Source organism: Numenius arquata, unplaced genomic scaffold, assembly GCF_964106895.1.
Source record: "Numenius arquata unplaced genomic scaffold, bNumArq3.hap1.1 HAP1_SCAFFOLD_1667, whole genome shotgun sequence".
Lineage (NCBI taxonomy): Eukaryota > Metazoa > Chordata > Aves > Charadriiformes > Scolopacidae > Numenius > Numenius arquata.
Genome location: NW_027414451.1, coordinates 1 through 12929, shown reverse-complemented (window position 1 = coordinate 12929; position 12929 = coordinate 1). Strand labels below are relative to the sequence as shown.

Genomic DNA, 12929 nt, shown 5'->3' with positions numbered 1-12929 from the left:
GGGGACAAGGGACAGGGAGGGGACGGGGGATGAGGGAGCGCGGCTGGGCTTGGGGACCCCTCCCCAAGAGACTTGGGGACCCCCCCTCACCCCCCCAAAGGTGGGATCAGGGACCCGTTCCCGAGAGACCTGGGGACCCCCCCCACACTCCCAGGGATCCCCATGGATTTTGGGACCCCCCCTCACCCCCCAAGGGTGAGTTAAGGGACCCCTCCCCAAGAGACCTGGGGATCCTGGGGACCCCCCCCTGCTCCCAGGGATCCCCTGGGATTTTGGGACCCCCTTAACCCCCCAAGGGTGGGATCAGGGACACACACCCCACCAAGACCTGGGGACCCTCCACCCCCTCCCAGGGATCCCCATGGATTTTGGGACCCCCCCTTACCCCCCAAGGGTGGGATCAGGGACCCTTCCCCAAGAGACCTGGGGACCCCCCACCCGTTCCCAGGGATCCCCTGAGATTTTAGGACCCCCCCGGGATTTTGGGACCCCCCCCCTCACCCCCCAAGGGTGGGATCAGGGACCCCTCCCCAAGAGACCTGGGGATCCTGGGGACCCTGGGCATCCCCCCACCCACTCCCAGGGATCCCCTGGGATTTTGGGACCCCCATGCCCCCCCCCCTCCCCACTGACCGGCGGCGACGAAGAGGATGCCGGCCCCCAGGACCAGGCTGGTGCGTGCCCGGCGCAGGCGGCTGGCGGCCACGCAGACCCCCCCCAGCAGCAGCAGGACCGCGCTCAGGATCGGGAAGATGCTGGAGGCCCGGACCACCCCTGCGGGACCACGCCCCCCTCGTTAGAGACAGCCAATGGCAGCCCCCCGGGGCTGGCGGCCAATCAGAGGGCACGAACGGCATGCGATCTGTCGGCCCCGGCCAATGGGAGTTCAAGGGCCAGCGGCCAATCAGGGTGCAGGAAGGGCATGGGATCTGTCGGCCCCAGCCAATGGGAATCCCTGGGCTGGCGGCCAATCAGGGTGCAGGAAGGGGGTGGGAACTGTCAGCCCCGGCCAATGGGAGTTCAAGGACCGGCAGCCAATCAGGGTGCAGGAAGGGGGTGGGATCTGTCAGCCCTGGCCAATGGGAGTCCCTGGGCTGGCGGCCAATCAGGGTGCAGGAAGGGGGTGGGATCTGTCAGCCCCGGCCAATGGGAGTTCAAGGACCGGCAGCCAATCAGGGCGCAGGAAGGGGGTGGGATCTGTCAGCCCCGGCCAATGGGAGTCCAAGGGCTGGCAGCCAATCAGAGGGCACGAACAGCATGTGATCTGTCAGCCCCGGCCAATGGGAGCTCCCCAGTCCGTGGATAATGAGAACCCTTAAAAGCATCAGCCAATCAGAGCACAGGATCCCCAGGGCCGTGGACCCCGCCAGCCAATAGGGGTGCAGGGACCAACCAATCAACTCTCGGGACAACCCCCTGCCTGGAACAGCAGCCAATCAGAACCGGGCACGTGCACATCCTCATCGAACCGTCAGCCAATCGGCTGGGCAGGTTTCCTGGCACAGCAGCCAATCAGAAGGCAGAGCCTTGCCCTCCCTCCCTCCCCCCCCCCCCCCCGCATCCCTGTTGCTAGGGGATGCCGTTGCCATGGCATCCCCGTTGCTAGGAGACGCTCCCTGTTGCCAAGAAGCCTGGTTGCTATGGGAGGCTGTTCCATGGGAGCCCCGTTGCTAGGGGGCGTGGCTAGAGGCTCGGTTGCCATGGCAGCGGCACGGCTGAGGCGGTTGCCAGGGCAACGCGAGGGCGGTTGCCGGGTCGTCACCACGGCAACGCCGGGGCGTCCCCGGGGATGATGACAGCCCCGTCGCCAAGGCGACGCCAAGCCGGTTGTCAAGGCGTCACCGTGACGATGGCGGGGCGGTTGCCGCGGCAACACCACAGCGGTTGCCGGGGCGATGCCGGGATAACGCCGGGACATCGCCGGGGTGATGCCAGGGAGGTCGCCATGGCGACGGCGGGGCGGTCGCCAGGGTGACGCAGGGCAGGAGACGCGGGGAGGTTGCCGGGGGGGGGATGAGGGGCGGTTGCCATGGCAATGGGGGGGGGGGGGGGGCAGGCGATGGGGGGGCGGTTGCCATGGCGACGGGGGCGGTTGCCGGGGCGACTCACGGAGCAGGTACTCGGCGCTGTCGTGGTCGTACTCCATGTCCTCGGGGAAGTGGTTGATCTTCAGGCAGAGCCCCCGCTTCAGGCCTGCGGGGACACCGCGGGGACAATGTGGGGAGGGGGACACCGCGGGGACAATGTGGGGACACCGCGGGGACAATGTGGGGAGGGGGACACCGTGGGGACAATGTGGGGAAGGGGACACCGCGGGGACAATGTGGGGACACCGCGGGGACAATGTGGGGAGGGGGACACCATGGGGACACCGTGGGGACAATGTGGGGACAATGTGGGGAGGGGGACACCACGGGGACACCATGGGGACAATGTGGGGACACCGCGGGGACAATGTGGGGAGGGGGACACCACGGGGACACCGCGGGGACAATGTGGGGACAATGTGGGGAGGGGGACACCACGGGGACACCGCGGGGACAATGTGGGGACAATGTGGGGACAATGTGGGGAGGGGGACACTGCGGGGACACCGTGGGGACACCGTGGGGACAATGTGGGGAGGGGGACACCACGGGGACAATGTGGGGACAATGTGGGGACAATGTGGGGAGGGGGACACCACGGGGACACCGTGGGGACAATGTGGGGACACTGTGGGGACACCACGGGGAGGGGGACACCATGGGGACAATGTGGGGACAATGTGGGTAGGGGGACACCATGGGGACAATGTGGGGACACAGGGGCATCATGGGGAGGGGGACACCACAGGGAGGGGGACACCATGGGGACAATGTGGGGAGGGGGACACCATGGGGACACCATGGGGACAATGTGGGGACACAGGGGCATCATGGGGAGGGGGACACCACGGGGACGAGGACACCGTGGGGAGGGGGACACCATGGGGAGGGGGACACTCTGGGGACACGGGGACACCGTGGGGGGACAGGGACACCGTGGGGAGGGGGACACCGTGGGACACATCCAACGGTGCCACCACGCTGCGAGCTTCCCCTGACAGTGCCACCGGTGCCCCCAACGGTGCCACGGATGTCCCCAGTGGTGCCACCATGCCGTGACCTTCCCCCGACAGTGCCATGAATGTCCCCAACGGTGCCACCACGCTGCGAGCTTCCCCCCGACAGTGCCACCAACGTCCCCAGTGATGCCACCACGCCGTGACCTTCCCCCGACAGTGCCGTGAGTGTCCCCGATGGTGCCACCAGGCTGCGATCTCCCCCCTGACGGTGCCATGACACTGCGACGCTGTGGCCTTCCCCCAGCAGTGCCACGAGTGTCACCACGTGGTGCCATGAATGTCCCCAATGACACCACCACGCTGTGAGCTTCCCCCCAGCAGTGCCACCAACGTCCCCAAGGAGGCCATGAATGTCCCCAATGACGCCGCGATGCCGTGAACTTCCCCTGACAGTGCCACCAACGTCCCCAATGACACTGCCATGCTGCGAGCTTCCCCCTGACGGTGCCACCAATGTCCCCAATGATGCCACCATGCTGTGAACTTCCCCTGACAGTGCCACCAGTGTCCCCAGTGATGCCATGCATGTCCCCAATGATGCCACCATGCTGTGAACTTCCCCTGACAGTGCCATGGACGTCCCCAGTGATGCCACGAACGTCCCCAATGATGCCACCATGCTGTGAACTTCCCCTGACAGTGCCATGGATGTCCCCAATGATGCCATGAATGTCCCCAATGATGCCACCATGCCGTGAGCTTCCCCTGACAGTGCCATGAGTGTCCCCAGTGATGCCACGAATGTCCCCAATGATGCCACCATGCCGTGAGCTTCCCCTGACAGTGCCACCAGTGTCCCCAGTGATGCCACGAATGTCCCCAATGATGCCACCACGCTGTGAACTTCCCCTGACAGTGCCATGAGTGTCCCCAGTGATGCCACGAATGTCCCCAATGATGCCACCATGCTGTGAACTTCTCCTGACGGTGCCATGGACGTCCCCAGTGATGCCATGAGTGTCCCCAGTGATGCCATGAATGTCCCCAATGATGCCACCACGCCGTGACCTTCCCCTGACAGCGCCACAAGCATCCCCAGTGATGCCACGAATGTCCCCCAGGATGCCACGATGCCGTGAACTTCCCCCGACAGTGCCCCCAACATCCCCCCACCCCCCGTGCCCCCAGACCCACCTTCCAAGCAGCAGATCCTCCAGAGCCCGGAGTGGGTGAGCCCCCCCGGGTCGCGGCGGTCGCGGTGGGCCGCGTCCTCCCCCGAGAGGTTGCTGGTGTTGCAGATGAAGGCGCGGGCGTAGAGCCAGTAGTCGGTGCCGATGGCGATGGTCATGAGGCCGAAGGCGGCGAAGGCCCCCACGGCCGTGAGCAGCACCTGCACCCCCTTCTCGCACCACGCCACCCCCTCCCCATTCCAGCGCTTGAGCGACTCCAGCCTGAACCGGCGGAGAAGGGGGGGGGGGGCAGGGGAAAAAACCACACGTGCCCCCCCCCAACCCACCCCGGGGGGGACCCAGGTGTCCGGGGATGATCCCCACCCCCCCCACCACCCCCCAGCACCCAGCACGGGGCAGGGGGGGGGAAGGACCCAGGTGTTCGGGTGGGGAGGGGAGGGGGCGATGGGGTGGAGAGGGGGCAGTGGGGGGTGGGGGGGGACTCAGGCGTTCAGGTGGGGAGGGGGCGAAAGGGGAGGGGAGGGGGGGTGATGGGGTGGGGAGGGGGCGAGGGGGGGACCCAGACGTTCAGGTGGGGAGGGGGCGAAAGGGGAGGGGAGGGGAGTGATGGGGTGAAGGGGCGTTATGGGGCGAGGGGGGGATGATAGGGTGGGGAGGGGGTGATGGGGTGAAAGGGGGTGAGGGGGGGGGCGATGCGGTGGGGGGGCCGCCCTAGGGGTTCAGGTGGGGAGGGGGGTGAATGGGAGGGGGGGGGGACACGACCCCAAATTTGACCCCTACGCCCCCCCCGACTGCTGGGCAGGGGGGGATCCTCACCCCCCCCTCACCTGCACCCCCACCCCGGGGTGGGAGGACCCAGGCGCTTGGAGGGGGGGGGGGGGACACCCCAAATTCAACCCCCTACACCCCCCTGGCTGTTTGGGGGCCCAGGCGTCCGGGCCCCCCCACTCTGCCCTTTTACACCCCCCAACCTGCCCGGGGGGAGGAGAAGGGACCCAGGTGTCTGGGGGGGGGCTGAAAAGGGGACCCAGGCGTCCGGGGTTGCCCCCCCCGGCCACGTCTCAGGGCCCCGGGGGGGGGCGAGCGAGACCCGGGACCGTGTCCATGGAGGGGGGGGGGTCGCCGGCGGCTCCTCCGTGACGGCCCACGAGCTGCAGGGGGGGGGGACACACCGGGGTCGGGGGGGGCTCACACAAGGGTCTTGCACGAGGGTCTTGCACGGGGGGGGGTGTGTGTGTGTCTCCTCGCACAAGGACGTGCGGGCAACGCGCATCTACCCCCCCCCCCTTCCGTCCCACCCCCCCCAAACGGATGGCCCTCGTGCATGTGGCTTGCACACGCGTGTGCGCTTTGTGTGTGTGTGTGTGTGTCCCCGCCACCGTCACGCGTGCTGACTCACGGGCACACGCGTCACACGCGGGTGAGTCACCGAGACACCCACCACGGCCGGACGGACCCCCCCACCCCCCCCCCCCCACTGTGCACACGCGTGTGCAAGGCTGAGCGTGCAGACAGGCGGGCAAAGCCCGACACACGTGTGCGAGAGGGTGGGGGGGGAGAGCAGTCGTGTGCATGCAAGGAGCACGAGCACAGCCATGCACACGCGTGTGTCAGTGTGCCAACATGTGTGTGAGCCCGCACACGGATGGGGGGAGCGCGCACACGCGTGTGTGAGCCTCAACACAGATGGGGGGGAGCGCGCACACGCGTGTGTGAGCCTCAAAACAGATGGGGGGAGCAAGCACACGCGTGTGGGTGGCCGGCGCTGTGCACACGCGTGTGCACGTGGTGCACCCGGATGCCTGGGTCCTCCCCCCAGCCCCCCCCCATGCTTGGGGGGGGGGGGGAGGGGGGGTTTACCCTGTCCCTCCCCCCAACCAGGACACCCCTCCCCCCCCAAATGAGGAGGGGGGGAATTGCCCCCCTCAAACACCCCCCGCAAACCATTCTGCTGCCCCCCCCAGCACCCCCAACTTCCCCCCCCCGTCCCCCCAACCCCAAGGGCCCCCCCCAAACCCGCCATCACTCCTCTCAGCCCCCCCCCAAAGCTTCACTGCACCCCCCTCCCCCCCGACCCCCAACAGCCCCCAGGGACCCCCCCAACCCCCTTCTCTGTCCCCCGAGACCCCCCTGAAAGCTCCCAGTCCTCCCCCCTCCTCAGGCCCCCCCCCAAAGCTCCCAGCCCTCCCCCCCCCAACCCGAGGCCCTCAAAAACCCTCAGTGCCCCCCCCCCGGGACCCCCACCACCCCCCAGGGGCACCCCCAAAGCCTCCAGCGACACCCCAACACTCTTCACTGTCCCCCAAGACCATCCAGACGCCCCCCCCCCCCCAAAAGCCCCTAAACCGCCTCTATGCGCCCCCCCCCCCCCCCAAGGCTCCGCAACACGTCAGGGCCCCCCAAAACCACCAGGATCCCCTCAGAGCCCCCCCGAGCCCCCGCCCCCCCGGACCCCCCACTGCCCCCTAAACACCTCCGCGCCCCCATCTGCCCCTCAACACCCACCCCCCCCCGGAGCCCCCCAAAAGCCCCCAAAGCTCCCCAAGAGCCCCCCCCGAACCCCAACATGCCCCAGGATCCCCCCCAAAATCCTCCAGAACCCCCCCCCCAGGGCCCCTCTCTGCTCCCCAACACCTTCCGGAGCCCCCCCAAAACCTTTTACCCTCCCCCCGACCCCAACATCCCCCAGGACCCCCCCCCAAAGGCCCCCAGAGCCCCCCAGGGCCCCTCTCTGCTCCCCAACACCTTCCAGAGCCCCCCCAAAACCTTTTACCCTCCCCCCGACCCCAACATCCCCCAGGACCCCCCCCCAAAGGCCCCCAGAACCCCCCAGGACCCCTGTCTGCCCCCCAACAACCTCCCGGACCCCCCCGAACCCCCCAACCTCCAGGACCCCCCAAAAGCCGCCGGGAGCCCCGTCTGCCCCCCAACACCCCCCAGCCCCCCCCGAAAACCCCCCAGAGGTCCCCAAAAAGCCCCCTCGGCCCCCCCCCAAGCCCTGCCCCCCCCCCCCCGTTACCTTCTTACACGCCGGTTCCGCGGGGGGGTGGGGGGTGTGTGTTTGAGCCCGGTTTTGGGGTGCGGGGGCTTCTGCCGGCGGGGGGGCCCCGGTGCGGGGGGGTGAGCGTCTCGGTGCCGGTTCGGGGGGGGAGGTCCCGGTGCGTTGTGGGGGGGTCCCGATGCCTGGGGGGTCCCGGGGGGGGGTGTCCCGGGGTGCTGGTGCCGGTGCCGTCCCGGGGGTGCCGGTGCCGGGGGGGTCCCGGGGGGGTGCGGGGGGGGGGGGTCCCGGGGGTGCCGGTGCCGGTGTCGGTCCGGGTGCGGCTGCGGCGGGCGCGGGCGGGGGGGGCTGGGGGGGGGGGGAAAACGGGGGGGGGGGGGGCGGGGCCCCCCCGAACCGGGGAGGGAGGGGGGGAAGGGGAAGGAGGGGGGGGGGGGGGGGGAGAAAGCGTCGCGGGGCGGAGCCTGGAAGCTTCGGGGGGTGACGTCATCAGGGGGCGGGGCGAAGGAGGGGCGGGGTCCAGAGGAATTGGGGGTCCGCTGGCTGCTCCCTCCCGCCGATAGGTTGCCATGGCGACGGGGATGCTGGCCCGTATCCTAGCAACCGCGTGGCCACGCCCCCTAGAGCCGAGGAGGGGGGGCCGGCTTCGTCCAGACACCCCCCCCCCCGCCCCTCCCCCTCTGCCCCCCTCACCCCTCCGTTGCCCCCCAGCCCTTAATTGCCCACCCGTGCCTTAATTGCCCCGTCAGCCCCCCCATTGCCCCCAGCCCCTCCGTGCCCCCCCCCAGCCCTTAATTAATTGCCCCCCCCGACACTAATAGTTTGAAATCCTTTATTGAGGTCGCATCGATCCCTATTTACATATCGTACAGTGGGGGGGGGGGGGACACAAACCGGGGGGCCCCCCCAAAGCCCAGGAGGGGGGAGGCTCAATGTCCCCCCCCCCAGCCCTGCTGCCCCCCCCCCCCCGGGTGCCCTTCACCGGCACCCCCCTACCCCCCCCCACTGCCCCCACTTTGGGGCTGTTTAACCCGACCCCCCCCCTCTATTTTTTTTTTGGGGGGGGGGGGAAGCTACATATTGAAGCCGTTTATTGCCACAGAAATTGTGTGGGGGGGAGATGTCCTCCCCCCTCCCCACAGACTGGGGAACCCAGGCATCTGGGCTCCCCCTTCCCTCCCCCACCCCAAAACTATACCCTCCCCTCCCCCCCCTCCCCCCCAGTAAGTACCCAGGCATCCAGCCCCTCCCCCCCCACCCCCTTGCTCTAGGACACCCCCCCCACCAGCAAGGACCCAGGCATCCAGGCCCCCCCCCGACTCCCCCCCCCCTCCCCCAATTTGTGCTAACGGGAGCTGGCGGCCGCGGGAGGGGCCGACCCCACCGTGGACCAGCCACGGGGGGGGGGGGGGTGTCAGAGTTCAAAGGTCAAGCGAAGACACCCCCCCCTCAATTTTGGGGGGGAGTGTGGGGGGTGTGAAGCATCGCTAAAGCCAAAGGGGCTCAAAAGCAGCGGAGAACCTGGGGGGGGGGTCTGGGGGGGGGTCTGGATCTCTGTGTGTGTCATCCCCCGCCCCCCAGCACCCAGGGGTCAATGGGGACGCAACAAAGATGGCGGCCAAGCCACGTCCTGCCTGGTGGTGGCCGTGGTGGCCAGGCAAGATGGCCGTCAAGCCGCGTCAGCCGTGGATGGCGGGAGGAAATGGCCACCGAGCCGTTGACTGTCCATCGTTGGCCGTGGTGGCCTGACAAGATGGCCGCCGAGGTTCTCTCTGTCCATCGTTGGCCGTGGTGGCCAACCAAGATGGCCGACGAGCCACGGTGGCCATGGTGGACCAGACAAAATGGCCGCCAAGCCGTTGCCTGTCCAACGTTGGCCATGGTGGCCAACCAAGATGGCCGACGAGCCACGGTGGCCATGGTGGACCAGACAAAATGGCCGCCGAGCCGTTGCCTGTCCAACGTTGGCCGTGGTAGCCAACCAAGATGGCCGACGAGCCACGGTGGCCACCATGGCCGTCCAAGATGGCCGCCGAGCCACCTCGTGGTCTTTGGTGGCCACGGTGGCAGGAGAAGATGGCGGCCGGGGCTGAGGTGACAAGATGGCCACCGAGCCACCCGGGTCCCGTGGTGGTGGCCCCAATGGTGGCCTCGTACCCAGCAGGGTCCCGGTGACCCCCAGTGGCCCCATCCCTGGTGGCCCCGGCGTCAACGTCCCCAGTATCCCAACTGCCCCATCTCCAGTGTCCCCATCGGCCCCCATGGCCACTGGTGGCCCCAGTGTCCCTCCGTGTCCCCCATGTCCCCTGCCCTCCCCGGTGTCCCCAATGATGTCCCTGATGTCCCCATCATCTCCTCGTCCCCCGTGTCCTCCATCCTCTCCATCTCCCCATCCTCCTGGATGACCCCCGTGTCCCCCATGTCCCTCGTGTCCCCCATCCTCCCCCTGTCCCCCCGTGTCCCCCTCATCCTCCGCGTTGTCCCCATGTCCTCCATCTCCCCATCCTCCTGGATGACCCCCGTGTCCCCCCATCCTCACCATGTCCTGCATCCTCCCCGTTGTCCCCAACATCCTGGTGGTCCCCACGTCCCCCATGTCCCCATCATCCTCATGTCCCCGTGTTGTCCCCATGTCCTCCATCTCCCCATCCTCCTGGATGACCCCCGTGTCCCCCATATCCCTCGTGTCCCCCATGTCCCTTGTGTCCCCCCATCCTCCCCGTGTCCCCCCATCCTCCCCATGTCCCGCATCCTCCCCGTTGTCCCCAACATCCTGGTGGTCCCCATGTCCCCCCATCCTCCCCCTGTCCCCCCATCCTCCCCAAGTTCTCCGTGTCCCCAACATCCTGGTGGTCCCCATGTCCCCCAAGTCCCCAGCATCTTCATGTCCCCCGTGCTCCCCCATCCACCCCATGTTCTCTCTGTCCCCAGCATTCTGGATGTCCCTCCATCCTCCCCATGTCCCCAACATCCTGGTGGTCCCCACGTCCCCCCTGTTCCCCCATCCTCACCATGTCCCACATCCTCCCCGTTGTCCCCAACATCCTGGTGGTCCCCACGTCCCCCCCACCCTCCCCATGTCCCCCATGTCCCCAGCATCTTCATGTCCCCCGTGTCCCCCCATCCTTCCCATGTCCCCAACATCCTGGTTGTCCCCATGTCCCTTGTGTCCCCCCATCCTCACCATGTCCCGCATCCTCCCCGTTGTCCTCAACATCCTGGTGGTCCCCATGTCCCCATGTCCCTGTCCCCCGACTCCCGACACCCCCACTCCCCCCCCCCGGCCCCTAGCAGGGAGAGGTGGAGAGGTCCCCCATCCTCCCCATGTCCCCAAGTCCCCATGTCCCCGTCCCCCCCACCCCCCCGAGCAGGAGCATGTGAAGAGGTCCCCGTGTCCCCGTCCCCCCCCCTCCATCCCCCCTACCCCCCCGAGCAGGGGGAGGTGGAGAGGTCCCCATGTCCCCGTGTCCCCATGTCCCCGTCCCCCCCCTCCGTCCCCCCCCGCCCCCCCCTAGCAGGAGGAGGTGGAGAGGTCCCCATGTCCTCATGTCCCTGTCCCCCCCCCTCCGTCCCCATGTCCCCATCCTCCCCATGTCCCCATGTCCCCGTCCCCCCCCCTCCGTCCCCATGTCCCCATCCCCCCCCCTCCATCCCCCCTACCCCCCCCGAGCAGGGGGGAGGTGGAGAGGTCCCCATGTCCCCGTGTCCCCATGTCCCCGTCCCCCCCCTCCGTCCCCCCCGCCCCCCCCTAGCAGGAGGAGGTGGAGAGGTCCCCATGTCCTCATGTCCCTGTCCCCCCCCTCCGTCCCCATGTCCCCGTGTCCCCATGTCCCTGTCCCCCCCCTCCATCCCCATGTCCCCATCCTCCCCATGTCCCCATGTCCCCGTCCCCCCCCTCCGTCCCCATGTCCCCATCCCCCCCCCTCCATCCCCCCTACCCCCCCGAGCAGGGGGAGGTGGAGAGGTCCCCATGTCCCCCGTGTCCCCATGTCCCTGTCCCCCCCCTCCGTCCCCATGTCCCCGTCCCCCCCCTCCGTCCCCCCCCCGCCCCCCCTAGCAGGGGGAGGGTGGAGAGGTGGCCGTGCTGGGGGTACTTGATGGCGGGGGGGGTAGTTCTGCGTCATCTGGATGGAGACGTCGGAGGAGGCCTCGGAGGGGGAGCGGGGACGGGGCCACCCCCGGGGCTGCAGGAATTGCCCCGACAGCCCCGAGCAGGCGCTGAGCCGCGGCCGCAGCAGCCCCGACGGCGCCCGGTACAGCTCCTCCTCCGCGTACCGCTTGGTGAACAGGTACAACCGACATCACGCCCGCGCCCTGCGGGGGGGACGGGGGGACACCGTCACGGGAGCGTGCGAGGGCGTGCGAGGGGCGTCCAGGCACCCCAACGTCACGCCCGTGCCCCCATGGGGGACAGGGACAGGGTGGGCGAGGGACGGGGATGGGATGTGCGAGGGTGAACAGGTACACCAACATCAAACCTGTGCCCTGGGAGGGATGGGGACACCGTCACGTGAGTGTGCAAGGGCGTGCGAGGGCGGTCCAGGCACCCCAACATCACGCCCGTGCCCCATGGGGGACAGGGACGGGGTGGGAGAGGGACGGGGATGGGGTGTGCGAGGGTGAACAGGTACACCGACATCACGCCCGTTGCCCTGGGAGGGATGGGGATATGGTCACGTGAGTGTGCAAGGGCGTGCAAGGGCATCCAGGCACCCCAACATCACGCCCGTGCCCCATGGGGGACAGGGATGGGGGTGGGAGAGGGACGGGGATGAGATGGGTGAGGGACAGGGACAGGGTGTGTGAGGGTGAACAGGTACACCGACATCACACCTGCACCCTGGGAGGGATGGGGACACGGTCACGGGGGCGTGCAAGGGCGTGCAAGGGCGTGAAAGCATGTATAAGGGTGTGCAAGGGGCGTGCGAGGGTGAGCAGATGCCCCGACATCACACCCACGCCCTGGGGGGGGACACAAGGATACTGTCACCATAGGGACAGGAGCATGCAAAGGGTGCGAGGAGTGTGCAAGGGGCGTGCGAGGGGCGTGCGAGGGGCGTGCAAGGCCCGGCACCTCTTTGAGGAGGAAGGAGGAGGCGGCGAAGGCGAAGGACCAGCCGTAGCGATACTGGAAATACTGCTCGGAGCCGCTGGGGCGGTTCATCACCTCGTCGTTGATGCTGGAGATGTAGAGCACCAGCCCCCACCACCAGCGACAGCCCTGGGGGGGGGGGACACACGGGACGCTGGGGGGGGGGGGGGCTGGGGGGCAGATTCGGGAGGTCCTGAGGGGTCCTGGGGCAGTTATGGGGGTCCTGGGGCAGATATGGGGGGTCCTGGGGCAGATATGGGGGTCCTGGGGGCAGATACGGGGGTCCTGGGGGCAGATACAGAGCACCAGCCCCACCACCAGCGACAGCCCTGGGGGGGGGGACACACGGGACGCTGAGGTGGGGGGGCTGGGGGCAGATTTGGGAGGTCCTGAGGGGTCCTGGGGCAGTTACGGGGGTCCTGGGGCAGTTATGGGGGTCCTGGGGCAGTTATGGGGGTCCTGGGGGCAGTTACGGGGGGTCCCTGGGGGCAGATATGGGGGGTCCTGGGGGCAGATACGGGGGTCCTGGGGGGCAGATATAGAGCACCAGCCCCACCACCAGTGACAGCCCTGGGGGGGGACACACAGGATGCTGAGGGGGGG

General features: G+C 68.7%; 1 protein-coding gene across 1 annotated transcript; it reads right to left on the bottom strand.

The window, feature by feature from the left end:
• Window positions 1–633: 633 nt before the first annotated feature.
• On the bottom strand, window positions 634–12455 carry LOC141478006 (voltage-dependent calcium channel gamma-8 subunit-like; the record flags this gene model as incomplete). Its single annotated transcript, XM_074167149.1, has 6 exons — window positions 634–774; window positions 2110–2193; window positions 4241–4497; window positions 9217–9323; window positions 11329–11511; window positions 12309–12455. Coding segments are annotated over 6 exons (919 nt in total), but the record flags the coding sequence as incomplete, so codon positions are not given.
• Between the last annotated feature and the right edge of the window lie 474 nt (window positions 12456–12929).